Genomic DNA, 26,595 nt, shown 5'->3' on the forward strand with positions numbered 1-26,595 from the left:
GGGCCAATCATGGGGCTTGAACTCAGGGCCTGGGCGCTGTCCCTGAGCTTTTGTGTTTTTTACTCAAGCCTGGAGCTCTACCCCTGGAGCCACAGCGCCACTTCCAACTTTTTGCTGGTTCATGATGAGAGTCTCACAGACGTTCCTGCCCAGGCTGGCTTTGAACCGTGATCCCCAGATCTCAGCCTCCTGAGGAGCTGGGATGACAGGCGGGCCTGATTTCTCTCTAAGCTCCAACAGCTGGAGCCTGGCCCCCAGCTGGTTTGGGGGAAGGTCTGTGGTGCCCCCTTCTGGCCCCCAGGAGCTCCTTGAAGCCAGGGGTTTCCCTGAATTTCGGATGAGGAGCCCCTAGGACTCTAAAACTCCACAACAGCCCGGCACCAGTGGCTCAGGCTGGTCACTCCAGCTCCTCAGGGGGCTGAGATCTGAGGATCGAGGTTCAAAACCAGCCCCGGGCAGGAAAGTCCATGAGACTCTCATCTGCAATGAACCAGCAGAAAACAAAAGCTGAAGTGTGAAATGGTAGAGCACTAACCTGGAGCACAAAAGCTCAGGGTCAGTGCCGGGGCCCTGAGTTCAAGTCTCCAGACTGGCAAAAATAAAAACAAAGACAACAAGTAAACAAACAAACACAAAACGGTGGGATGATCCTTCCTGGTTCTGAGATGAATTGTCCCCACGTGATGCAGGTTGGCTTTGAACTCGGCATTCTCCTGCCTCAGCCTCCCTCCCGAGTTGCCAGGATTACAGGTGTACACCACCATGCCCAGCTACGCAGACACAACAAATCCCACCTGGGAATTAGGTTTGTTGATTTCACGAAGGATCGAGTGACATGGCACAGGGTATTTGCATGCATGGACACTATTATATATTTCTGTTCAGGGCAATATTATGTATTTGCACACGCGAACATGTGCGTATTTGCATGCCTGGCCACTATGAAATACTTTCTTTTATTTTCCTGGCAGTCCTGGGGCTTGAACTCAGGGCCTGGGCGCTGTCCCTGAGCTTCTGTTGCTCATGGCTAGCGCTCTACCACTTGAGCCACAGTGCCACTTCTGGTTTTCTCTGTGTCTGTGGTGCTGAGGAATTGAACCCAGGGCCTCATGCATGCTAGGCGAGCGCTCTACCACTGAGCCGCCTGCCCGGCCCTGTCCACCATGGTGCTCCTCCCCCTCCTCCCTCCCCCTCCTCCCCTCCCCCTCCTCCTCATTCTCCTCCCCCCCCCCTCTCCTCATCAGTATTATTCGGATCCAGATGGCATTATTACCAGCCTTGATGGACAGCCTCTTGTCGCCCGATTCACGCTGTCAGGCTGCGGGCGATAGTTTAACACGAGCAGACGCCATGCGTCACACAAAGCCACCTGCCGCGTGTGCCCGGGCTCGCTAATTAAACCCGAGCAGCTGCAGGGGTAACGTGGCCGGGGGGGGGGGCGGGGGGCACACCCCTGAGCACAAAGACGGAAAAGTGGTCTTGACATTGAGCACATAATCGCGCCGGGCTTTGAAAAGACATAAGCAGCCAGCGTGAACTCCGTCCACGGTGAACAGGCGGCAGCGGCCGGGCTGGGTCTTGTCATGACCAGCTTTGGGGTGTCGGAGGGCGCTCTGTGGGTGGGTGGGTGGACGGGGGTGGGGTGGAAGGCATCGTTGCCGCTTCCCCATCACCCGATCTTCTCCAAAAGAAAACACAAATCAAAGGGAGGGACCCCCCCACCGTGAACTTTCCATCCTAGAAGAACAAGGAGAAATCTTTCACAGCTGTTCCTCCACCGGCCGGGCTGGAGACCCGCAAAAAGAGGCCAAAGTGGCTCGATGCGCTGTTCCCCCCACAAACCGGCCCCCTTCTAAAAAAGAGGTCTCCCCCTTTTTGTCTTTGCTAACTGCAGATAAATAAACAGAAATAAACCAGGCGCCGGTGGCTCACGCCCGTCATCCCAGCTACTCAGGAGGCTGAGAGCTGAGGATCGTGGTTCAAAGCCAGCCCGGGCAGAAAAGTCCGTGAGACTCTGATCTCCAATGAACCACCAGAAAACCGGAAGTGGCGCTGTGGCTCAAGTGGTAGAGCACCAGCCTTGAGCTGGACAGTGCCCAGGCCCTGAGTTCAAGCCCCAGGAGGACCAGCATGCACACACACACACACACACACACACACACACACACACACACTCCAACTGTGTGAATAATGGCTGAATCACATGCAGTCTGAATCACATGAGCAATCTGAGAGGTGGGTGTGGGAGACAGGGCGAGGGAGGGGGTTGATGTGGGCCCGGGGTGGAGTGGAAGGAGAAACAGGGATGAGGGGCAGGGAGCATGGCCGTAAGTCCATGAGGGAAGTCTACAAGGGAGGCAAGGGCTCCAGGGTGGGGGCGTCTGGCTGTGGGGTCTAAGGACCCCGCGGGTGCAGCAGCAGAACCCGGCCCTGCCCTGGCCTGGGGATCCCCCAGGACACTGGAAGCAAAGCTGATGTTTTACCCAGAAGTTTTCTGTCTCCACTGAATTCTCCCAGGCTTGTCCTTCTCACCAAATCTCGTTGCTTCTCTACCTAATGGGTTCTGTGCGTCCATTCATCCCTGGGACTATCCATCCAACCGCATACCACCCTGTCACCAGCCATGCACCCACCCACCCACCCAGCGACTCTGCCCTTGTCCACCCAGCCATGCGCCCATACCATAGACCTATCAACCTACTCACACATAAACCCATTATCCATCCACTTACCCACCCAGCCACCTACTCTTCCCTCCATCTATCCATCATCCACACACCCATTTACCCATCCACACACTCATCCATCCATCCAGCCATTCATCCACCCACACACTCATCTAGCCACCCATCCGTTCAGCCATCCATCCATCCATCCATCTACCCATTCATCCATCCACCCACCCATCCATCCACCCATCCATCCACCCACTCACCCACCCATCCATCCATCCATCCACCCATCCACCCATCCATCCACTCACCCACCCATCCATCCACCCATCCATCCATCCATCTACCCACCCATCCATCCACCCATCCATCCACCCATCCACCTACCTATCCATCCATCCATCCATCCACCCACCCATCCATCCATCCACCCACCCAACCACCCACCCATCCATCCACCCATCCACCCATCCACCCATTCACCCATCCATCCATCCAACCACCCATCCACTCATCCATCCATCCAACCACCCATCCATCCACCCACCCATCCATCCACCCATCCACCCATCCATCCATCCAACCACCCATCCATCCACCCAGTCAACCACCCATCCATCCATCCATCCATCCAACCATCCATCCAGCCATCCATCCACCCATCCATCTACCCATTCATCCACTACCTACCCATCCACCCATATATTCATCTAACCATCCATCACCTATCCACCCACTCACCCATCCATCCATTCACCAATCCACCCATCCATCCTTCCACCATCCATCCATCCACCCACACATATCCATCCATCCATCCATCCATCCATCCATCCATCCATCCATCCATTGATATCCATCCATCCACAATTCACCCACCGATCCACCCATCCACCCATCCACTCATCCATCAATCCATCCACACATCCACACATCTATCCACCCATCCATCCACCCATCCATCCATCCACTTATCCACCCACCCATCCACCCACCCATCCATCCACCCATCCCCACACACCCATCTGTTCATCTGTCTGTCCGTTCCCTGCGGAGCCGGTGCTCTGATTGGTCAGCTCTCACCCACACTCTTTCTTTCCGCCTCCACATCTGCCTGATGACAGGGTACTGTCATTGTCACATCTGATTTAATGATGGAAAAGCTGAGCCTCATGAGGATCTCAAAGTCAAAGTCAGCTCAGGGTGAGATCTGCACAGCAGGAGCCCTTCCCACTCAGCTAGCCCCCCCCCCCCCCCCCGCACCTGCTCCTGCTGAATAAACACCAAGCACAGCAACAAAACCACCACCACCACCACCCCCAGCAGCCTGGTATAAGACTCTCTCGTAAAATGTTAGAAATGGGCCAGGTGCTGGTGGCTCCCGCCTATCATCCCAGCTACTCAGGAGGCTGAGATCCGAAGGTCGAGATTCAAGCTTGGGCAGGAAAGTCGGTGAGACTCTGATCTCCAGTGAACCAGCCAAAAGCAAGACGTGGAGCTGTGGCTCAAGGGGTAGAGCGCCAGCCTTGAGTGAAAGAAAAAAACTCAAGAGACTGCACCCAGGCCCTGAGTTCAAGCCCCAGTATTGGCAAAACCAACAAACAACAACAACAACAAGAAAACACATACCAAAAAGAAAAAAAAAAACACAAAACAAAGAAAAGACTGGAGAGAATGCAAAAAATCCAAGACAAGTGAGAAAAGTTAGTAAAGAATACAGGACATGACCAGGCCCAGGCCTTGGAAAAATGATTTTCAACTTGACTGGAACCAGCCGGCTCTGTTTTGCAGATGGAGAAATCTGAGCTGAAACAGAGACAAAAGTAAACAAGTAAATAAAAAAGAAAGCAGAAACGCTCAGCCCTCCCCCGGCTCAAAGATGGCGAAATGAGCTAGAAATCCATGTGTGGGGATCTCAGCCCCCGCCCCGCCCCAGCCATTCAAATCTCCAGGCTTAGACAATCCACATCCCAAGGGGTTCAAAGTAACCACCCCCACCCCCCAAAAACATATTGTCCATAATCTTTGAGAAAAAAGACCACAAAACAACAGAATACAAGAGCTGTATTCAGACAAGAGAGCCCCAGAGCTGTCCCCGGTTTGAAAAGAGGAAAAGGGGGCATATTACACACACACACACACACACACACCCCAAAACCAACAAGGAGCCAGTCAGCTGAGCAATTACCCCTGGCAGCATCCTAGAGCAGAATTTTAAAAAGCTATTGATTCCACAAACACTATCATAATAAGAGAATCGAGGGGAGACACAACCCCACAATTTCACCTCTTTAACCCATCCATGAAGCCAGTGATTGAGGAGACGCTTTTCAAAAGCAACCCCAAATCTCACGAAGAAGAAGAAGAGGAGGAGGAGGAGGAGGAGGAGGGGGGGAGGAGGAGGAGGAGGAGGGGGAGGAAGGGGGAGGAGGAGGAGGAGGGGGAGGAGGAGGGGGAGGAGGAAGGAGGAGGAGGAAGAAGAAGAAGAAGAAGAAGAAGAGGAGGAGGAGGAGGAGGAGGAGGAAGAAGAAGAGGAGGGGGGGAGGAGGAGGAGGGGGAGGAGGAAGAAGAAGAAAAGAAGAAGAAGAAGAGGAGGAGAAGGAGGAAGAGGAGGAGGAGGAGGGGGAGGAGGAAGAAGAAGAAGAAAAGAAGAAGAAGAGGAGGAGAAGGAGGAAGAGGAGGAGGAGGGGGAGGAGGAAGAAGAAGAAGAAAAGAAGAAGAAGAGGAGGAGAAGGAGGAAGAGGAGGAAGAGGAGGGGGAGGAGGAGGAGGAAGAGGAGGAGGAGGAACAATAATCTCTGTGGATTCCTTTTAGAGGGCTGAGATTAATAGATAAGAGGGGTGCAAACCCGCCTGTCTTTCTGTCTTGGACAAGCCTTCCGAATGCCCACTGATAACACACAGGTAAAAGGCCTTAACGGACAATCGAAGCCAGGGTGCTGATTGCTAGGTAGAAGACCCAGAAGGGAGAGCTTGCTTCTTGATCCTGGGTAGAATTTTTATTTTTTTGGTCGGTCGTGGGGCTTGAACCCAGGGCCTGGGCGCTGTCCCTCAGCTCTTCAGCTCAAGGCAAGCACTCTACCACTTGAGCCACAGCACTACCTCTGGTTTTCTGGTGGTTCCTTGGAGATCAGAGTCTCAAGGACTTTCCTGCCCAGGCTGGCTTTGAACTGCAATCCTCTGATCTCAGCCTCCTGAGTAGCTGGGGTGACAGGCGGGAGCCACAGGTGCCCAGCTTGGAAACTGCTTTAAGAAATCAAGTCTTGCCAGGCATCCTGGTGGCCTGTCATCTTAGCTACTGAGGAGGTTGAGACCTGAGGATTGTGGTTCAAAGCCAACCTCCTGGGACAGGAAAGTCTGTGAGACTCTCATCTCCAGGGAAAGCTGGAAGTGGAGCTGTGGCCCAGGTGGTAGTGTGAGCCTTGAGCACACAAGCTCAGGGTCAGCGCCCAGGCCCTGAGTTCAAGCTCATCATGTGGTTGTGTGGCTCATTGGTGGCTTGTGTTCAGCAGAGGAGTTATTGCCTGTATGCCAGCGCCATCTTGTGCTAGAAACGAGAACATTCCCCACCTGCAGTGAACAGCCCAGTTACTGGGGGGCGGGGGGGGGGGGGGGGGGGGAGGGAGGCAACCCTGCTTCTGTATCCCCAGGAATCAATCTGAGAAAAGCCTTTCTTCAAAACCTTCCAGAATATTCCAGAATCCAGAAGGCCAAGGTGGCAGGAAATAAAGAGTCGATAGGAGGCAAACGCAGGCTATTTATTGTTTCCTACTTATTTTAAATGTCCCTTTCTTGGGATGGCTGGAATGGAAAGACAGGAGGCCGAATGCTCACAAGGCCCTGGGTTCAAACCCATGCAAAGAGGCAAAGAGTTCTCGGGTGTGTGTGTGTGTGAGGGGGAATATACTCAGTATGCTACAATGAAGGAAGGAAAAGGAATTCAAATCAATGCTGTGTGTGTGTGTGTGTGTGTGTGTGTGAGTTGTGGGGCTTGAACTCTGGGCCTGGGCGCCGTCCCTCAGCTCTTCAGCTCAAGGCGAGCGCTCTACCATTTGAGCCACAGCATCACTTCCGAGTTTCTGGTGGTTTATTAGAGATCAGAGTCTCACGGATTTTCCTGCCCAGGCTGGCTTTGAACCGTGATCCTCAGAGCTCAGCCCCCTGAGTAGCTGGGATGACAGGCGTGAGCCTGATAGGCTGAAGGCCCCTTATTTTTGATTTTTTTTTTTTTTAAAGAAGAGAAAACTAGGAAACAAAGGTCCTTCGTGAGCAGGTCCGTGTGTCACAACGCTACGCTACACACAGTCATGCCGTAGGTCACCCACATGCAGGGATGAGCAGTGAACAGGGTGTGTGTGAACGCTCACAAGCGCACGCGTGTGTGCGTACACATGCAGAGCTCACCACCTGGATAAAACTCCACACTCTCAGTGTCATTTTTCGCTTCCGTGGGGTTTGAACTCGGGACCCAGATGCTGTCCCTGAGCTTCAGTGCTCAAGGCTGGCGCTCTACCGCCTGAGCCACGGCGCCCCCTGACCTTCTGTTTCTGGGTGGCTGATTGGAGATTGGGAGTCGCGTGGACTTTCCTGTGTCCCGAAGCTGGATTCGAACCCGCGAAGCCCAGATTCTGGGCCTCAGGAGCGGCCACGGAGGTTTATTCCGGAATAATCAGATCGCTGATCGCTCCTCAGGGTGCAGAGGGGGACACTGAGTCAGGAGCCGGGCCCCACGCGGGGTCGCGGGTGGAGGATGGGCGTGGATTCTACAGGAGGGCGTGTGGGGGGGGCGTTTAAAGGCCCGCACATCCGGGCCCTGGCCAGCCCCGCCCTGGCCAGCCCCGCCCCCGCCCCTCTGCGCCTGCGCGAGGACGTCCGAACCCAAATGACAAGGGGGGCGGGACCAGCCTGGTTCCGCGAGTGGGCGTGGCCGCCGCTGATTGGCTGGACTCGGGCGGAAGTCGGGAGGCTGGGCGGTCCGGAGACGCTCGCTTCTGGCCGGGCGGGGGTGAATAGGCTGCCTTCCCGCCCCTCCGCGCCCGGGACTCGCAGGAGACGGACGGACGGACGGACACCGTGCCGGACGCGCGGCCCGCCTCTTCTTCCAGACGTCCTCCGCGCGGTTCAGCCCCCGTGATGTGGGAAGCGAATCCGGTGAGCAGCCCGGCCGGACGGGGCGGGCCCGGTGGGCGGGGCTGGAGGAAACGGGCCGGGAGGGCGTTCCCGGGAACCGCTTCCGCCCGGGCGCCGCGGGGCCGCGCGTCGGGGGTTCCGGGCGTGCGCCAGTTCCGGTCCGTGGGGGAAACCGCTTCCGCCCGGGCGCCGCGGGGCCGCGCGTCGGGGGTTCCGGCCTCGGGGCGGCTCCGGCTGCGCGGCGGGGCCTCGGCGCCCGCTCCCCGCGCCCCGCCCGGCGGGTTCGATCCCGGGGGGATCCTCGGCGCCCTTTGCCCCCCCCCCGACCCCCGACCCCCGACCCCTCCCGGGCCCGCAGGCAGCGATCGGAGCACGCCGAGAGCGTCTAGACGCTTCCAAGCGGGAAGACGCCTCCCCGCCCGCCCCCCCCCCCCCAGCCCGTGGCTTTCGGTCTTTAAAAGCTCGGGGCGGGGGGGGGGGGGGGCTGCGGATCTTCTGAGACCCAAGTCCGTCTGCAGACGCCGCATCCACCCCTCACCGACGTGGCCGCTCTGTGTTCTCTGGCCTTCACCACCAAAGTCCAGCCTCCCTCCCCCCCCCGTGTGTGTGGGGGGGGTGTCCACACCCCAAGGCTGGTCCCAGGAAGCTGGGGATCGCCCGGCCCGTGGAAAGCGCCACTGACCGTCCAAGGGGACCACATCGAGAACCCGGCGAAGGTACTGGGGAATCCTCCCCGTGCCACCCTGACTAACGGGTGCTGATGAGAACGCGGAAGAAAAAACGTCGGGGAAGAACATCAGGTGTCTGTACTCGCGCTCTGAAGCCACTTCATGTGATTGGCTCACCACGCCGGATTTGTCGCGCACAAGACCCGTTTCCAGAGGTGCCAAAGCTCTGGGGCAGTCTGCTCTCTCTCTCCTCCCCGCCGCTTTACCAGGAAAACCAGATGCTCATGGCAGCCCAGGGAAGCCTAGGAGAGGGGCTGATAGAGACTAGCACAAAAAGGACCCTCGGATTGCTAATACTTTGATTATGTAGATGGTTAGCGCATTACCTTCTTGTTCTGTTGACCATGGTAAGGCTCCAAGTTTGGTGAGCTTTCTGAAGAAGAAGAGAAACTGGTTTTAAATCTAAAGCTTTCTGGTTCTAGAACACATACTCCTTTTTTTTTTTTTTCCAGGCCTGAACTCAGGGCTTGGGTGGTGTCCCTAAGCTTCTTTTGCTCAAGGCTAGCGCTCTACCATTTGAGCCACAGTGCGACTTCTGGCCTTTTCTGTGTATGTGGTTCTGAGGAATCAAACTCAGGGCTTCATGCATGATAGGCAAGCATTCTACCACTGAGCCACATTCCCAGCCCTAGAACACATACTCTTCCCAGAGTAGACAGCATGCAGCAAGTAGAAAAGAACTTAAGGAAGAAAAAAAAATCACAGGGAATGTGTATGTGTGTGTGCGTGCACCAATACTGAAGCTGGAACTCAGGGCCTGGACACTGTTCCTGAGGTTTTTCACTCCAGGCTAGCACTCTACTACACCACAGCTCTACCTCTGGCTTTTAACTGGTTACTTGGAGATAAGAGTCTCATAGACTTTCCTGCCCAGGCTGGCTTCAACCTTTACAGTAGCTAGGATTACAGGCCTGAACTACAAGCACCCACCTTGGAATTGGAATTTAAGGAAGGCTTCCTGATTGATAGTTAGATGAGATGCCCTGGCGAGCGTATGTCATCAGGGCCCATGCTTCAGCCCTCTCCTGGTGGTGCGGTCATGGGCAGGAGCGGGGAATTGGTGGCTCCTCAGAATGCGCGGGACAGATACAGCATGTCCTTGTTATCTGGGAGGTAAATAAGGTAGAGGCAGGAGGCTCGTGTTTGCAATTCAGGTCTGGAGGAATGGCGTGGATGACCGGCCAGCCCAGCCCACCTGCCATCTTCTGGTGTCAGCCTAGCACTGAAACCCACGTTTGCTAGCACTTGTTGTTTCTTGAATACCTACTACAAGCCAATGGGCCTGTGCAGGCAGGCAGACCTGACCCGTAAGTAACTACATAAGTAAAAATCCAACTCTACCCTTGGTGTTACCAGCTCTGAAGGAAACAGTCTGAAGACAGCATTAGGATAATGAAGATGCCCTTCCTGCTGTGTCCGTGTGGCAACTCTGAGGAAATAGACTCAGGAAGGAGGCGGGAAGGGAATGGCCTTTTTTTGGTTAAAGAATTTAACTTTGTAGGAAGAACCTACTCTCAAAGCCCCAGGCCCAGACAGGTTCACAGATGGATTCTACCAAATATGTAAAGCAATTAGTAACTCTGTACCAAGTTCCAGAAATGTGAAGGAGAGCTTGCATTTTGCAGTTGATGCTGTAAGGCTGTCATTACCCCATACCAAAACCAATCAAAGGAAACCCCAGGCCTGTCTCCCACATGAAATACTGGACAGTGATTTATTCCAGGAATGCAAGGATAGTTCAATAGTTGGACAGCCATGAGCATACCTTGCCTGATAAGTGAAGTAAAATGGAACATACAGAAAAACCATTTAGCAAAATCCAATATCCATTCCTGATTATAATGCACAGCAACCAGTGGCAGAAGGAAATGTGCTCAGCCCAGTACCAGTCTGCAGACAGGGTTGGTCAACCCTACCCACCTCGAGGGAGCACTGAGTGAATCATCCCACTAGAGGCCTTGGGCTGTGCTGGACGGGTTTGTGCAGACAGTCTAGGAGTGTGATTTTCAGTGAAAGTCCGCATTCCCTTGGAGATCTGGAGCTTCAGTAATAGTGTGGTCCCATCGGCTGTGCATCTGTGCATCTGAATCGCAGAAGAATCCTGAGTCCCCGGCTCAGGTGAATGGTGGCTGGCAGTGCCTGGCACAAATTCTCACAGTCCTGTGCAGGGAACCATCATCTATCATCTGTACCTAGCCAATCACCTGCCTTTATAGATCTGTGTATCTCTGTCGTCTATATGTATTATCTATTGCTTGTCTATGTCTATCGTCTATCCTTCAGACCTCTATCATCTACATCTAATCTATTATCTTGCCTATCCATCATTAGATATGCCTATCTAATCCATTGTCTATATCTAACCATCAGTCATCTTTATCATCTATTATCTGCATCTGTCTAATCTGTTGTTTACGTCTATCCATCCATCATCTCTCCATATCTCTGTATACATCCACCCGTCCATCTACCTATTATGGATCTCTGTCTGTCTGTTTCTGTCCACCCTCTTGTGAGGGCTCTGGGCGTGGTAGAGAGCACTCTCTGGGTTGGGGGTGCTGCAGGCAGGTGCCGCCAGCACCCCCACATTTGGGCTCTGGGTGCACGCGTGGTGTGAACTTGGTTTTTTCCCAGCCCAGGTGAGCTGGGCCCGGGGAGCTGCACGTCCACCTGGGCGCCTCTCTCTTCACCGATGGCTCCACACCGGTCCTCCCAGCTTTCCCCAGGTCCCCTTCCCCTGGGCCACACCCTCTTGCGGTTGTGGGTGGAGCAGGGTGCGTTGGGGAGTCGCAGTGCTGGTGCCAGTGCAGAACGCAGTCCCTCACCAGCCTAGAACCACTCTCTCAAAGCTGAGGCTCCCGGCCCCGGGGCGCCTGCTCCCCGTCTCCCAGCAGCCCAGCGACTGCCAGGCACCAAGGAAAAACAGGAAAACGCACAAAGCCTTCCCTGGAGTTTCCAGACATTAGAAAGTCAAAATTATGAGCCCTCTTCATGGACTCAGGTACTGTACCCACTCACAGACCGGGTACTCTGCTCACTGATGGGGTACTCTGCCCAGTACTGTGCTGGTTCTTTATTCACTGGCTCCTGTGATTTGCACTTACTCACTGACAGGGTAGTGTGCTTGGTACTTGACTACTCAGATTCAGGTAGTGTACTTGATACTTGCTGGTTTGGCTTGGCTACTGTGCTTAGTGCTTCACTCCCTGACAAAGTACTGTGTTTGGTACTTTACTACCCAGACTCAGGTACTGTACTTGGTGCTGTACTCGCTGGCTTGGCTTTGTTACTGTGCTTATTAATCACTCCCTGTCAGGGTAGTGTGCTTGTTACTTCACTACTCAGACTCGGGTACTGTACTTGGTACTCACTGGCTTGGCTTGGGTACTGTGTTTAGTTCTTCTCTCCCTGACTTAGGCTCCGTAAGCAAATGCCTGAACAGTTTGAACACAGGGAGAGAGCAGCAAGGCGCCCTCAGCAGAGCAGCAGCTTTGCCGAGGAGGGGAACCAGGTCTCCCCAGCCCAGCCAAGAGAAGGCAGCGCGCCTCCCTGCAGCCCGGCCCCTCCTTAATCCCACAGGAAGCGGAGTCGGGGCGCCTGGGCTGCCCTCGGGGGCAGGGTGGGAGCCGGGGAGCAGGTGGGGCCGGAGATCAGCGTCCCTCAAGCCACAGGGTAGATGGGTGGGCACCGGGTGCAGCCTGGCCACGGGCGCTGGTCACAGGCCCGGCCCTGGGTCACGGGGCTGCAGGTGTGTCTGGGGGGGGGGGGAGCCGGGGAGATGATTGGCCAGGGTGGCAGCCAGGGCAGTTCTGGTGTTTTCCAGGATGTGGCCGTCTAAGGGGAGAGGAGCGTTTCTACTTGGTTATTCTGGTTCGGGTGCTGTGCTTGGTGCTCCACTCGCTGGCTCCGTACTGGACTTGACCACGTTATCTCATTTGTCCTGATGAGGAAGGAGCCTTTCGCCCTCGGCTTTGGAAGGGGGAAACTGAGGCCCAGTTAAAGGAACGGGAGCTTTTATCCCAGCAGGATGGCCTGACTCTTCTTCATATAATGACACTCACACCAGAAGTGTCTCGGTTTATTTGCTAGAACATGTTCTTGGTTTAAAAAAAAAAAATCTAAGAAATCAAATAGTTAACGCATCACCAATATTGATGTCTGTGGGTGGGTGTATGACAGAGAGACCAAGACAGACAGACAGACAGAGACAGAGACAGAGAGATCTGGCAGGAACGAAGCACAGACCAGCAGCTCTGGCTCGCTCTGGAGGAGGCGGCTAAGTGCTGGGAACGGAGATCTCACAGAGGCACTGGCGTGGCCGGTGCTGGTGTGGCAGGCACTGGCGTGGCCGGTGCTGGTGTGGCGGGCACTGGCGTGGCCACTGAGGGTGTGGCAGGCACTGGCGTGGCCGGTGCTGGTGTGGCGGGCACTGGCGTGGCCACTGAGGGTGTGGCAGGCACTGGCGTGGCCGGTGCTGGTGTGGCGGGCACTGGCGTGGCCACTGAGGGTGTGGCAGGCACTGGCGTGGCCGGTGCTGGTGTGCCCCCCCCAGCCGACTGTCCTCTGCCCCACGTGTTCACAGAGATGCCCCCCACCCCTCGAGTTAGAACACGGGTGTGCAGAAGAGCCACGCGGGGCGGGCCCCGGGGGAGAGCCGGCTCTGGGCGCGCGAGGGCGCCCGCCGCACTCAGAGCCGTCTCCCCTCCTCTCCGCGGCCCCCAGGAGATGTTCCACAAGGCGGAAGAGTTCCTGCCGCGAGTGGCGGACAGGGAGGGGGACGCCATGGACACATCGGACACGCAGTGGGGCTGGTTCTACCTGGCCGAGTGCGGGAAGTGGCACATGATCCAGGTACCCCCCTGCCCCCCACCCCGCCCCCACCACCCCGCCACCCTCGGGTGCCCCCCCCCCCCAGCCCGCACTGACTCAGAACCTTCCAGAACCTTCCAGTGCTTTCCCTGCCCATTTCCACGGTACTCCATTGAGAAGAAACAACATTTTTTGGGCTGTGCGCCAGGAGCCGGCATCGTGGAGACTCGGGTCCCACGGCCGAGCACCTGACACGAAATCGAGCAGGGAGCAGCAATTCGAACCCAGACCCACAAAGACTGTGCTTCTGGTTTTACTTTCTTCTTTAAAACAAGCTGTTTAAGATTGAGTCTGAAGCCAGGCGCCGGTGGCTCACGCCTGTCATCCCAGCTACTCAGGAGGCTGAGCTCTGAGGATCAAGGTTCAAAGCCAGCCCGGGCAGGAAAGTCCGTGAGACTCTGATCTCCCGTAAACCAGCAAAAGTCAGAAGTGGTGTTGTGGCTCAAGTGGCAGAGCACCAGCCTTGAGCAAAACAGCTCGAGGACAGCGCCCAGGCCCTGAGTTCAAGCCCCACAACCAACGGGAAAAAAAGAAAGAAAGAAAGAAAAGAAAAGGATTTAATTGGAACTACTCAGAAAGTATGAAAAGTTGGGGATGATTGTAGAAATCTAGTAATTTCTGAGAGGCGATCATAGCCAATTGTTGGGTGATACCGTGAGCAGCCTTCACTAGAAATCTGCATCAGCCTCCCTCCCTCCCTCCCTCCCTCCCGCTGCCCCCCACAAGGTGCCCCAAAGAAGCCTGTACTGACACAGAACCTTCCAGAACCTTCCAGTGCTTTCCCTGCCCACTTTCCCTGCATCTTCCATTTAGAAGAAACATTTATCACTGTGCCGTGAGCTCGCCCTCCCTCCCTCCCTCGTTCCCTCCCTTCTTCTCTCCTTCCTTTTGATCATAGCACAACTTCAGTGAAGCCCTGGTAAGGGGAACTTTCTGGTTTGTTTTAAAGCCGGACGCCAGCATTCAATGTTCCGTTAGCAGTGAAGACATCGAGAAAAGCTTCCGAACGAACCCTTGTGGCTCCATTTCTTTTACTACCTCCAAGTTCAGCTACAAGATCGATTTCGCAGGTGCGTCCCTCCTGGAGCCCTGGGCTGGCAGTCGGTGTGTGGGTGCGGAGTCCGTCCTTAGGTTACACAGCAAGACACTTGCGGGGCTGAGACCTGCGGAGCCCGGGCAGGAAAGGCCATGAGACTCTTTTATCTCCAACGAACCTCCAGAAAACCGGAAATGGTGCTGTGGCTCAAATGGTAGAGCACCAGCCTTGAGGGGAAAAGAAGATGTTCAGAGACAGTGCTCAGGCCCTGAGTTCAAGTCCCAGGACCGGCACCAAAACACAAAACAAAACCCTTTAAGAACAAGAAAAACTATGTCTTTTGCTTAAAGCTTTAATGGAGTCTCACCAGGGTTTGAACTTGGATCGCTGGCATCAGCGTCCAGAGCGCTAGCCACTGCACCATGGGACCGGCTAAGACCTTAGTTCAGGATTTGAACTCTTAGCCACGCTGGCCTCTTATAAGAGCGTGCGCATGCGTTCGGGCGCAGTAATGTATTCGGAGACTGACGCTTGCGTGGAGGTCATGTGAGTCTCTCCTGTGTCACCGTGCTGTCCAGGCCGGCCTCGAACTCACCAGCCCCAGCCCTGGCCTCTGGAGGATGCGGGATTCGAATCTTGGACCGCCGTGACTGACTTGGAGCGCTTGTTTCAGTGCTCCTTACAGTTGGCCTGGAAATCATTCTAGATGATTCCAGGGATCATGCATGGGAAGCGAGGGGCTCCGGCAGGCCGCCCGCTCTGGGTGCGTGTGCACAGCACCGGTCGCCCTGTGTACCCCGGCTCCCCGGCTCCCCCGCTCCCCCGCAGCTGAGCCAGCTCAGCTGGAAGTCAGTGCCACCGGACACCGTCCGGGCCCTGGCGGGGGTTGTTCAGGGTGCCTCTACCCCTTGAGCCACAGCGCCACGTCTGGTTTTCTGGTGGTTCATGGGAGATCAGAGTCTCACGGACTTTCCTGCCCAGGCTGGCTTTGAACCGCGATCCTCAGATCTCAGCCTCCTGTGTTGCTGGGATGGCAGGCGGGAGCCGCCCGTGTCTGGCTCCGCCCCCACTTTACTCCACTCAAAAGCGTACAGAAGCTTCAGGGCAGGCCCGCCTCCCTCTTCCCCACGCCTGTAGCTCTCCTAAGTGCGGGGCTCCTGTCTCCTGGTGAGCCCAGCGTCGGTGTGGCGCAGGGAAGGAGGATCTCTGCAGCCGGAGCAGGGCATGTTGGGGAGGGCGGGGGAGTGTGGGCGACTGAGCCCCGAGGACCCGGTCCCAGGTGCCACCGGCCCCACGCGGCCCGGTCCCCCCGTCCGGCCCTGCACGCCCGCCCCCAGGGCAGCCCGCGGCTCTGACCCCTCTGCTCTGTGAACAGAAATGAAGCAGACGAATCTGAGCACGGGCAAGCAGCGCCTGGTCAAAAGGGCCCCCTTCTCCATCAGCGCGTTCAGGTGAGTCGGCGGGCCGGGCCGGGGGCGCGGGGCCCAGCACATGCCGGGCGGGGGCGCGGGGCCCAGCACACGCCGGGCGCGGCTGGTCCCGGTCCTCCCAAGAGATGCTGTGGACGGGGCCGGGCAGGTGGCTCGGTGGTGGAGCGCGCGCCCAGCGTGCGTGTGGCCCGGGGTTTGATCCCTCAGCGCCACACACAGAGCAAAAGCCGGAAGTGGTGCTGTGGCTCAAGGGGTAGAGCGCCCACCTTGAGCACAAAGCAGCTCAGGATTCCTAGTCAAAGACAGCTCAGCTCAGTTGAGGATCCTGGCAGGGTTTCTGGCTCCGATCGGGGGTGCTGGCCGGGTACCCGCGGGTGCTGGGTGACACCAGGCCCCGATGCGGACCCAGGCATGAGAAAGATCTCGTACAAGGTGATCAAGTGAAGAAGCAGCATGCTTGTCGCTCCTCTGTGTTCACACGTGTGCACGTGCATGTGCACACGCGCGCCTGTCCTGTGGCTTGAACTCAGGGCCTGGGCGCTGTCCCTCAGCTCCTCAGCTCGAGGCTGGCGCTCTACCCCTTGAGCCACAGCGCCACTTCCGGTTTTCTGGTGGCTCGTTGGAGGTCAGCGTCTCACGGCCTTTCCTGCCCGGGCTGGCTTTGAACCGCGGCCCTCCGATCTCAGCCTCCCGAGTGGCTGGGGCCAGCCCCCGCGGTGGCTCTGATTTTCTCTTCCGCTGCCTCGTGTGCCGCCCCCTGCAGCTACGTCTGTGAGAACGAGGCCATCCCCGTCCCCTCTCACTGGGAGTGTGTGCACACGGACGTCCCCTACCAGGTAGGAGCCGGCCGGGCCGGCGGGGGGGCGCGGCGGAGGACTGGCCCGGCACGCCCGCCCCTCGCAGCTCATCCCTCTGCACACGCAGACGCACGAGTACAACGAGGTGGCCGCGCTCTTCGGGAAGACCATGGACCGGAACCGCATCCGGAGAATACAGAGAATTCAGAACCTAGACTTGTGGGAGTTCTTCTGCAGGTGAGTGCGTGGCGCGGCGATCCGTGGTGGGCGCCCTCTCCCACGCGCCGCCCCCCACGCCCCGAGTCCTTGCACCCGGCCCCCCCACGCCCCGAGTCCACGCACCCGGCCCCCCACACCCCAAGTCCTCACGAGGCACGGAGACGGCACCCACGCGCCTGGCCCCCCCCACGCCCCGAGTCCTTGCACCCGGCCCCCCCCACGCCCCAAGTCCACGCGCCCGGCCCCCCCCACCCCGAGTCCTCACGAGGCACGGAGACGGCACCCACGCGCCCGGCCCCCCCCACGCCCCGAGTCCTCACGAGGCACGGAGACGGCACCCACACTCCCGCCCCCCCCACACCCCGAGTCCACACGCCTGGCCCCCCCACACCCCGAGTCCTCGCGAGGCACGGAGACGGCACCTACGCGCCCGCCCCCCACGCCCCGAGTCCTTGTGAGGTGCGGAGACGGCACCCACTTCCTGAGAGAGAGGAGAGCGGCGTGTGGGCAGACGCCAGGCAGGACGGGCATCTGTGCTGCTCCCCGGGCTGAGGGCGGACACAGGCCAGGCTCTGGCGGGCTCAGCCACACATGCTTACCAGACGGACCGCACCCCACGGCACAGCCGACGGACCGCACCCCCCTGCACCCCCGACAGACCACACCCGTGTGCACACCGGACTGCACCTATGTGTTCACCAGACTGACAGACACCATGTACACACCAGACAGACTACGCCGCATGCACACCAGACGGACTGCACCCCGCAGCACAGCCGACGGACCACACCCCCCTGCACACCCGACGGACCACACCCGTGTGCACACCGGACTGACAGACACCATGTACACACCAGACAGACTACGCCGCATGCACACCTGACTGCACCCTGCCTGCACGCCAGACTGACAGAACTCCACGTGCACGCCAGACAGACTGCACGCTGTGTGCACACCAGACTACCCCACGTGCACATCAGACTGACAACCACTGTGTGCACACCAGACAATCTTGTGTGTACCCAGACAGAACCCCTGCACACCAGACAGCCTGCACTCCTGTGCACAGGGGTCTGCGTGAACGTGCCTCAGGGTTTCCATCTCCAGATCTCGCTCCATCTCCACACCCAGCTGTGCACACCGCACCAGGCCTGTGCCCCAGGCCTGTGTCCCCAGTACCTGGCCTGTGTCCTTGGTCCCCTGCCCCTAGCCTATCTCCCTGGTCCACAGTCCCCAGCCTGTGTCCCCCGTCCCCAGCCTGTCTCCCTGGTCCCCCATCCCCAGCCTGTCTCCCTGGTCCCCCGTCCCCAGCCTGTCTCCCCCGTCCCCAGCCTGTCTCCCCCATCCCCAGCCTGTCTCCCTGGTCCCCCGTCCCCAGCCTGTCTCCCTGGTCCCCCGTCCCCAGCCTGTCTCCCCCATCCCCAGCCTGTGTCCCTGGTCCCCAGCCTGTGTCCCTGGTCCCCAACCCCCAGCCTGTGTCCCTGGTCCCCAACCCCCAGCCTGTGTCCCTGGTCCCCAACCCCCAGCCTGTGTCCCTGGTCCCCGGCCTGTGTCCCTGGCCCCCAGCCTGTGTCCCCTGTCCCCAGCCTGTGTCCCTGGTCCCCAGCCTGTGTCCCTGGTCCCCGGCCTGTGTCCCCCGTCCCCAGCCTGTGTCCCTGGTCCCCAGCCTGTGTCCCTGGTCCCCAGCCTGTGTCCCTGGTCCCCAACCCCCAGCCTGTGTCCCTGGTCCCTGGCCTGTGTCCCTGGCCCCCAGCCTGTGTCCCCTGTCCCCAGCCTGTGTCCCTGGTCCCCAGCCTGTGTCCCTGGTCCCCGGCCTGTGTCCCCCGTCCCCAGCCTGTGTCCCTGGTCCCCAGCCTGTGTCCCTGGTCCCCAGCCTGTGTCCCTGGTCCCCAACCCCCAGCCTGTGTCCCCGGCCCCCAGCCTGTGTCCCTGGCCCCCAGCCTGTGTCCCTGGCCCCCAGCCTGTCTCCCTGGCCCCCAGCCTGTGTCCCCCGTCCCCAGCCTGTCTCCCTGGCCCCCAGCCTGTGTCCCCGGCCCCCAGCCTGCCTCCCTGGCCCCCAGCCTGTGTCCCTGGAAGGCCCGCGTGTTTCTCTGCTGCTCACCAGCCCTGGACAGCGAGGCATCACGCCGTGCTACGTCCGTTTCTCTTTCACCTTTAGCGTTCTTTGTAAACGTACCCGTAACTCCCATGTGTCACTGTGTGCCTGTGTATTTTTTCCGTGGAACCCTTCCAGCCTTCCTCGGTCTCCCTGCTAGGATCGGCCCAGTGGCGCGTTCTTTTCTGCGTGCCAGGGGAGGTCTGGGGGGCGGGGGGCGACGCTGGGTTCTCCGGGTGCCAGGTGCGGGACGGAGGGACACAGAGAGGGCTCCAGCCTCGTGGGTGTGAGGCCTTCCCTCCGTGAGCGTGGGGTCGGCCCTGTGGTCTCCGCTGTGGGTGCCTGGAGCCCTTGGCGGTTCTGGAATTGAATCACCATCGTAAGACGGTTTACCTGTCCAGGAACATTCGAACCCGTTCCTTTCTCCGATTTGCTTTGTCCACCCGCGATTTAGATGAGAGCAGCCCTCCTCCCGGCGTCGGCGTCGGCGTTGTTCCTTTTAGCCTTCCTGTCGAACGTTTGCTGTCTTAAAATAAAATGCGTGCATGCCACCGTGTGCCTTCAGGAAGAAGTCCCAGCTGAAGAAGAAGAGAGGCATCCCGCAGATCAACGAGCAGATGCTCTTCCACGGCACCAGCAGCGAGTTCGTGGAGGCGATTTGCATCCACAACTTCGACTGGCGGATAAACGGCATGCACGGCGCTCTCTTGGGAAAAGGTGCGCGTGCGCACGCACGGGCGGCCGCCCCGGGGCGGGGTCCCGGGCGGCCTCCACCACGGGGGGGGGGGGGGGAAGGCGGGGAGGGGGGACCCAGGCACTTGGTCCACACACGGAACCAAGAGCCACGCACCTTCCCGCCACAGGCCCTGGGGGGGGAGGGCACGGGCCCCAGACCAGCACAGGCATAGGTAGAGCACAGGCATAGGCACAGACACTGGATGAGACACAGACACTGCATTAGACACAGGCACTGGATTAGACACAGACACTGGATGAGACACAGGCACTGGATGAGACACAGACACTGGATGAGACACAGGCAATGGATGAGACACACACTGGATTAGACACAGACACTGGATGAGACACAGACACTGGATTAGACACAGACACTGGATGAGACACAGACACTGGATGAGACACAGACACTGGATGAGACACAGGCACTGGATGAGACACAGACACTGGATGAGACACAGGCACTGTCACTGGATTAGACACAGACACTGGATGAGACACAGACACTGGATGAGACACAGACACTGGATGAGACACAGACACTGGATTAGACACAGACACTGGATGAGACACAGACACTGGATGAGACACACACTGGATTAGACACAGACACTGGATGAGACACAGACACTGGATTAGACACAGGCACTGGATGAGACACAGGCACTGGATTAGACACAGACACTGGATGAGACACAGACACTGGATGAGACACAGACACTGGATGAGACACAGACACTGGCACTGGATTAGACACAGACACTGGATTAGACACAGGCACTGGATGAGACACAGACACTGGATGAGACACAGGCACTGGATGAGACACAGACACTGGCACTGGATTAGACAGACACTGGATTAGACACAGACACTGGATTAGACACAGACACTGGATCAGACACAGACACTGGATTAGACACAGACACTGGATTAGACACAGGCACTGGATTAGACACAGGTACTGGCACTGGATTAGACACAGGCACTGGATTAGACAGACACAGGCACTGGATTAGACAGACACTGGCACTGGATTTGGCACTGGCACAGGCACTGGATGAGACACAGGCACTGGATGAGACACAGACACTGGATGAGACACAGACACTGGATGAGACACAGACACTGGATGAGACACAGACACTGGATTAGGCACAGGCACTGGATGAGACACAGACACTGGATTAGGCACAGGCACTGGATTAGACAGGCACTGGATTTGGCACTGGCACTGGCACTGGATGAGACACAGGCACTGGATGAGACACAGACACTGGATGAGACACAGGCACTGGATGAGACACAGACACTGGATGAGACACAGACACTGGATTAGGCACAGGCACTGGGGACTTGGGGCCCCCATCCCGTGACCGCCCCTGCGGGGCTGGGCCTCACGCGTGGCCCCCCCTGGTCCCCTCTGGCTGCAGGAACCTATTTTGCGAGAGACGCGTCCTACTCGAGCCGCTTCTGCAAGGATGACCTGCGTCATGGCGACACGCTGCAGATCCACGGCGTGGGCCCGCGCCCGCGCCCCGCGCCCCGCGCCTGCAGGTCCATGTTCCTGGCCCGCGTGCTCATCGGCGACTACATCAGCGGGGACCCCAAGTACATGCGCCCCCCGTCCAAGGACGGCAGCTACGTGAACCTGTACGACAGCTGCGTGGACGACACGTGGAGTCCCCGCATCTTCGTGGTCTTCGACGCCAACCAGATCTACCCCGAGTACCTCATAGACTTCCTCTGAGCTCCGCGCGCACGTGGCCGCGGGTCCCACCGTGGCGGCCGCCACATAAAACTCGTACTGACCACGAGGCTGGTGATGCTGTGGTTGTTTAGGGTTCGGTGGTGCGTGGTGATCCACGGCTCCAGTGGCTGGTGTGTGTAAGAACAGGAACCCCGTGGCCGTGTTCACGCGGGGGCCAGAGACCCCCCGGGAGCTGGTTTTGTTGAGTCTTATTTATTTTTGCTATTTATTCTTGTGCTGGCACTGGGCCTCGAACTCAGGGCCCGGGTGCTGGCCCTGAGTTTTTGTTCTTGGTTTTTTTGTGTGTTTTGTCTTTGCTCAAGGCTGGCGCTCTACCACTTGAGCCACAGCTCCATTTCTGGCTTTTTGCCGGCTCATGGGAGAGAAGAGGGTTTTCTTCCCCAGGCTGGCTTTGAACCCGGATCCTCCGACCTCCGCCTCCTGAGTAAGCGGGGATGACAGCGGCTGGCCTCGGGCTCCCGAGGGGCGGTCGGCAGCCTCCCCGTGGTGAGCGGATCCCGGGTTGGGTGGCACGGAAGGGAAGTTTGCTTCCCCGGTCTGTCTCTCCTGCCCGTCCATTGTGAGGGAGAGAAGAGCGTGTGCGTGGACCGGGCCTCGCGTGCACTGACCTGGACGGCTTTTCAGGACACCGTCCCAGCCTTGGGAATTGCCCGGATGACTGCGGTGTGTCCGTCCACGCTGGATTTTCCGTGACTCTCGCCAGAACGCCCCCGCCCTCCTCGTGGCTGCGCACACTCCTGCCCATGCTCCTCCATAAGTGTCCATGCGGTGTTGTCCTCAGAAGCTCTGGGCAGCGGCACGCCAGGCCGCTGGACTGTTCAGAGACGCAGAACGAGCCGGGCGCCGGCGCTCACGCCTGGCATCCCAGCTGCTCAGGAGGCTGAGATCTGAGGATCACGGTTCAAGGCCAGCCCAGGCAGGAAAGTCCACGAGACTCTGATCTCCAATGAACCACCAGAAAACCGGAAGTGGCGCTGTGGCTCAGGCAGTAGAGCGCCAGCCTTGAGGGAAAGAGCTCAAGGACAGCGCCCAGGCCCCGAGTTCAAGTCCACAATACACACACAAGGAATAGTAGGAATTCTGATTTTGTTTTCTTGCTATTTGTGTGTGGGACAGCTTGGCCCAGCTCCCCTCCCTTCTCCCCTCCCCTCCCTTCTCCCCTCCCCTCCCCCGTCTCCCCCCCTCCCCCCCGGCCTTGTGCAGCGGGTTCCATGGCCGGGCTGAGTACACCTCCCAGGCTTCTGTGGAGTTAAACAGCGGTCCCACAGCGCCCGGCTGAGGTGGGTGCTGTTTTATTTGGGGGATATCAACCCTGGGACTTGAACTCAGAGCCAGACGCTGTCCCTGAACTGTTGTGTCCTTTTTACCACAAGGTCAGCACTCTACCATTTGAGCCACAGCGCCATTTTCTGGCTTTTTTTTTTTTTTTTTTTTGCTGCTTAATTAGCAATTACACGTCTCACAGCCTTTCCTGCCTGGGCTGGCCTTGAACCGTGATCTTCAGATCTCAGCCTCCTGAGTAGCTGGGCGTCCAGGCATGGGCCACCGGCGCCTGGCTGGATGCATAGTGAAGAACAGGGCCTGAGTTCGAGTTAGCACCTTCCCACCTCATTCTCCGTAGTAAGGTCCTGTGGTCCGTCTGTCATAAGCCAGGACTCAGTGGTGTGTCCTGTTTCCTTCCAGTCATCACCCAGCCTGGGTGGGGGGGGGGAGGGGGAAGGGCCGAGAACCTTCCAGAAAATTGGTTCTAAGAACTGCGTCGCAACCAACCCCCGTGGGTAGCGACGTTGGCTTCCACCGTGGACCCCCTGGCCTCGGTGAAAATCGTGTGTGTCTAAAGCCCCCCCTCCCGCCGGGGCCGCAAGGGCGGTGTTGTATTGGCGTCTTCCTCTCATCTGTCTGCGGCGGATGGCGGCGGCTGGAGCCGTTGTGGAATCGCTGAACCTGTTGTGTGACGCACAGTGATTAAAGCCGCCTGCGCCAGGCTCTGGCTCTCCCTGGGCCCTGTGTGTGTGTGTGTGTGTGTGTGTGTGTGTGTGTGTGTGTGTGTGTGTGTGTGTGTGTGTGATTTGTGTCTGGCCTTTGGGTTTTGTTCTCTGTGACCGGGCCGGGATTTGAACTCAGCTCCTCCCTGCAAGGCTGGCGTCCGGGCCGTGGACGGTCCGTGGAGGCCGAGGAAGTGTGAGGGGTCGCGAGAGGCGGCTGGCTCGGGATGGAGGCCCGTGAAGCACGGGCGGATGGCAAGGCCCGGCCCAGGGAGCGGACCCCGGGCGGCCGCCCCGCACTGCACCCTGAGCCCCGGGAGCGGGGAGCGGAGGGAACCGCTCCCGGGGTGGGGCTGTAGACCTGTGGTTTCCTCCCCCAGCGGGGATGAAGCCTGGAACCCGGGGCCAGGGGCTGTGCGGGGAGGGGGGGAGGTGCTCGCTCCCCAACCACCCCTGTGGGGCTCAGAACACCGAAGCCACCAAGGACACAACCCGGAGAACCACACACACAGCACCAGCCACACACACACACAGCACCAGCCACACACAGCACCAACCACACACACAGCACCAGCCACACACACAGCACCAGCCACACACACAGCACCAACCACACACACACACACACACACACAGCACCAACCACACACACAGCACCAACCACACACACAGCACCAGCCACACACACAGCACCAGCCACACACACAGCACCAACCACACACACACACACACACACACACAGCACCAGCCACACACACAGCACCAGCCACACACACAGCACCAACCACACACACACACACACACAGCACCAGCCACACACACAGCACCAGCCACACACACAGCACCAGCCACACACACACAGCACCAACCACACACACAGCATCAACCACACACACACAGCACCAGCCACACACACAGCACCAGCCACACACACAGCACCAGCCACACACACAGCACCAGCCACACACACAGCACCAACCACACACACACAGCACCAGCCACACACACACAGCACCAACCACACACACACACAGCACCAACCACACACACACAGCACCAACCACACACACACACAGCACCAACCACACACACACACAGCACCAACCACACACAGCACCAGCCACACACACAGCACCAACCACACACACACACAGCACCAGCCACACACACAGCACCAGCCACACACACACAGCACCAGCCACACACACACAGCACCAGCCACACACACAGCACCAGCCACACACACAGCATCAACCACACACACACAGCACCAGCCACACACACAGCACCAGCCACACACACAGCACCAACCACACACACACACAGCACCAACCACACACACACAGCACCAACCACACACACACACAGCACCAACCACACACACAGCATCAACCACACACACACAGCACCAGCCACACACACAGCATCAACCACACACACACAGCACCAGCCACACACACAGCACCAGCCACACACACAGCACCAGCCACACACACACAGCACCAACCACACACACAGCATCAACCACACACACACAGCACCAGCCACACACACAGCACCAGCCACACACACAGCACCAACCACACACACACAGCACCAGCCACACACACACAGCACCAGCCACACACACAGCATCAGCCACACACACAGCACCAGCCACACACACAGCACCAGCCACACACACAGCATCAACCACACACACAGCACCAGCCACACACACAGCACCAGCCACACACACAGCACCAGCCACACACAGCACCAGCCACACACACAGCACCAGCCACACACACAGCATCAACCACACACACAGCACCAACCACACACACACAGCACCAGCCACACACACAGCATCAACCACACAACACAGCACCAACCACACACAGCACCAGCCACACACACACAGCACCAACCACACACAGCACCAGCCACACACATAGCACCAACCACACACACACAGCACCAGCCACACACACACAGCACCAACCACACACACAGCACCAGCCACACACACACAGCACCAACCACACACACACAGCACCAACCACACACACACACAGCACCAACCACACACACACAGCACCAACCACACACACACAGCACCAGCCACACACACACAGCACCAACCACACACACACACAGCACCAACCACACACAGCACCAGCCACACACACACAGCACCAACCACACACACACACAGCACCAACCACACACACACAGCACCAACCACACACACACACAGCACCAACCACACACACACACACACACAGCACCAACCACACACACACAGCACCAACCACACACACACACAGCACCAACCACACACAGCACCAACCACACACACAGCACCAGCCACACACACACAGCACCAGCCACACACACAGCACCAGCCACACACAGCATCAACCACACAACACAGCATCAACCACACAACACAGCACCAACCACACACACACATAGCATCAACCACACACACAGCATCAACCACACAACACAGCACCAACCACACACACACACACAGCACCAACCACACACACACACAGCACCAACCACACACACACACAGCACCAACCACACACACACACAGCACCAGCCACACACACACAGCACCAGCCACACACACACACAGCACCAGCCACACACACACACAGCACCAACCACACACACACAGCACCAGCCACACACACACACAGCACCAGCCACACACACACACAGCACCAGCCACACACACAGCACCAGCCACACACACATACAGCACCAACCACACACAGCACCAACCACACACACACAGCACCAACCACACACAGCACCAACCACACACACACACAGCACCAACCACACACACAGCACCAACCACACACACACAGCACCAACCACACACACACACAGCACCAGCCACACACACACAGCACCAACCACACACAGCACCAACCACACACACACAGCACCAACCACACACACACACAGCACCAACCACACACAGCACCAACCACACACACACAGCACCAACCACACACACACAGCACCAACCACACACACACAGCACCAACCACACACACACACAGCACCAACCACACACACAGCACCAACCACACACACACAGCACCAGCCACACACACACACACAGCA

General features: G+C 58.2%; 1 protein-coding gene across 4 annotated transcripts; it reads left to right on the forward strand.

Annotated features, from left to right (window-relative positions):
• The first annotated feature begins 7,616 nt into the window (after positions 1 to 7,616).
• Parp11 (poly(ADP-ribose) polymerase family member 11) lies at positions 7,617 to 22,958 on the forward strand. Of its 4 annotated transcripts, XM_070006048.1 has the most exons (9): positions 7,617 to 7,822; positions 8,320 to 10,647; positions 13,252 to 13,380; positions 14,348 to 14,468; positions 15,810 to 15,885; positions 16,628 to 16,700; positions 16,768 to 16,898; positions 19,541 to 19,692; positions 21,147 to 22,958. In XM_070006048.1, the coding sequence occupies exons 3-9, from the start codon at positions 13,255 to 13,257 to the stop codon at positions 21,461 to 21,463; spliced, it is 996 nt and encodes a 331-aa protein (XP_069862149.1). In that variant the 5' UTR covers positions 7,617 to 7,822; positions 8,320 to 10,647; positions 13,252 to 13,254; the 3' UTR covers positions 21,464 to 22,958. The 4 variants fall into 4 exon arrangements, with proteins under 4 accessions (XP_069862149.1, XP_069862147.1, XP_069862148.1 ...); XM_070006046.1 differs by lacking the exon at positions 8,320 to 10,647; XM_070006047.1 differs by lacking the exon at positions 8,320 to 10,647 and having other exon boundaries at positions 16,789 to 16,898.
• Positions 22,959 to 26,595: the final 3,637 nt, after the last annotated feature.

Source organism: Dipodomys merriami, unplaced genomic scaffold, assembly GCF_024711535.1.
Source record: "Dipodomys merriami isolate MVZ:Mamm:240054 unplaced genomic scaffold, mDipMer1.0.p SCAF_691, whole genome shotgun sequence".
Taxonomy (NCBI): Eukaryota; Metazoa; Chordata; class Mammalia; order Rodentia; family Heteromyidae; genus Dipodomys; species Dipodomys merriami.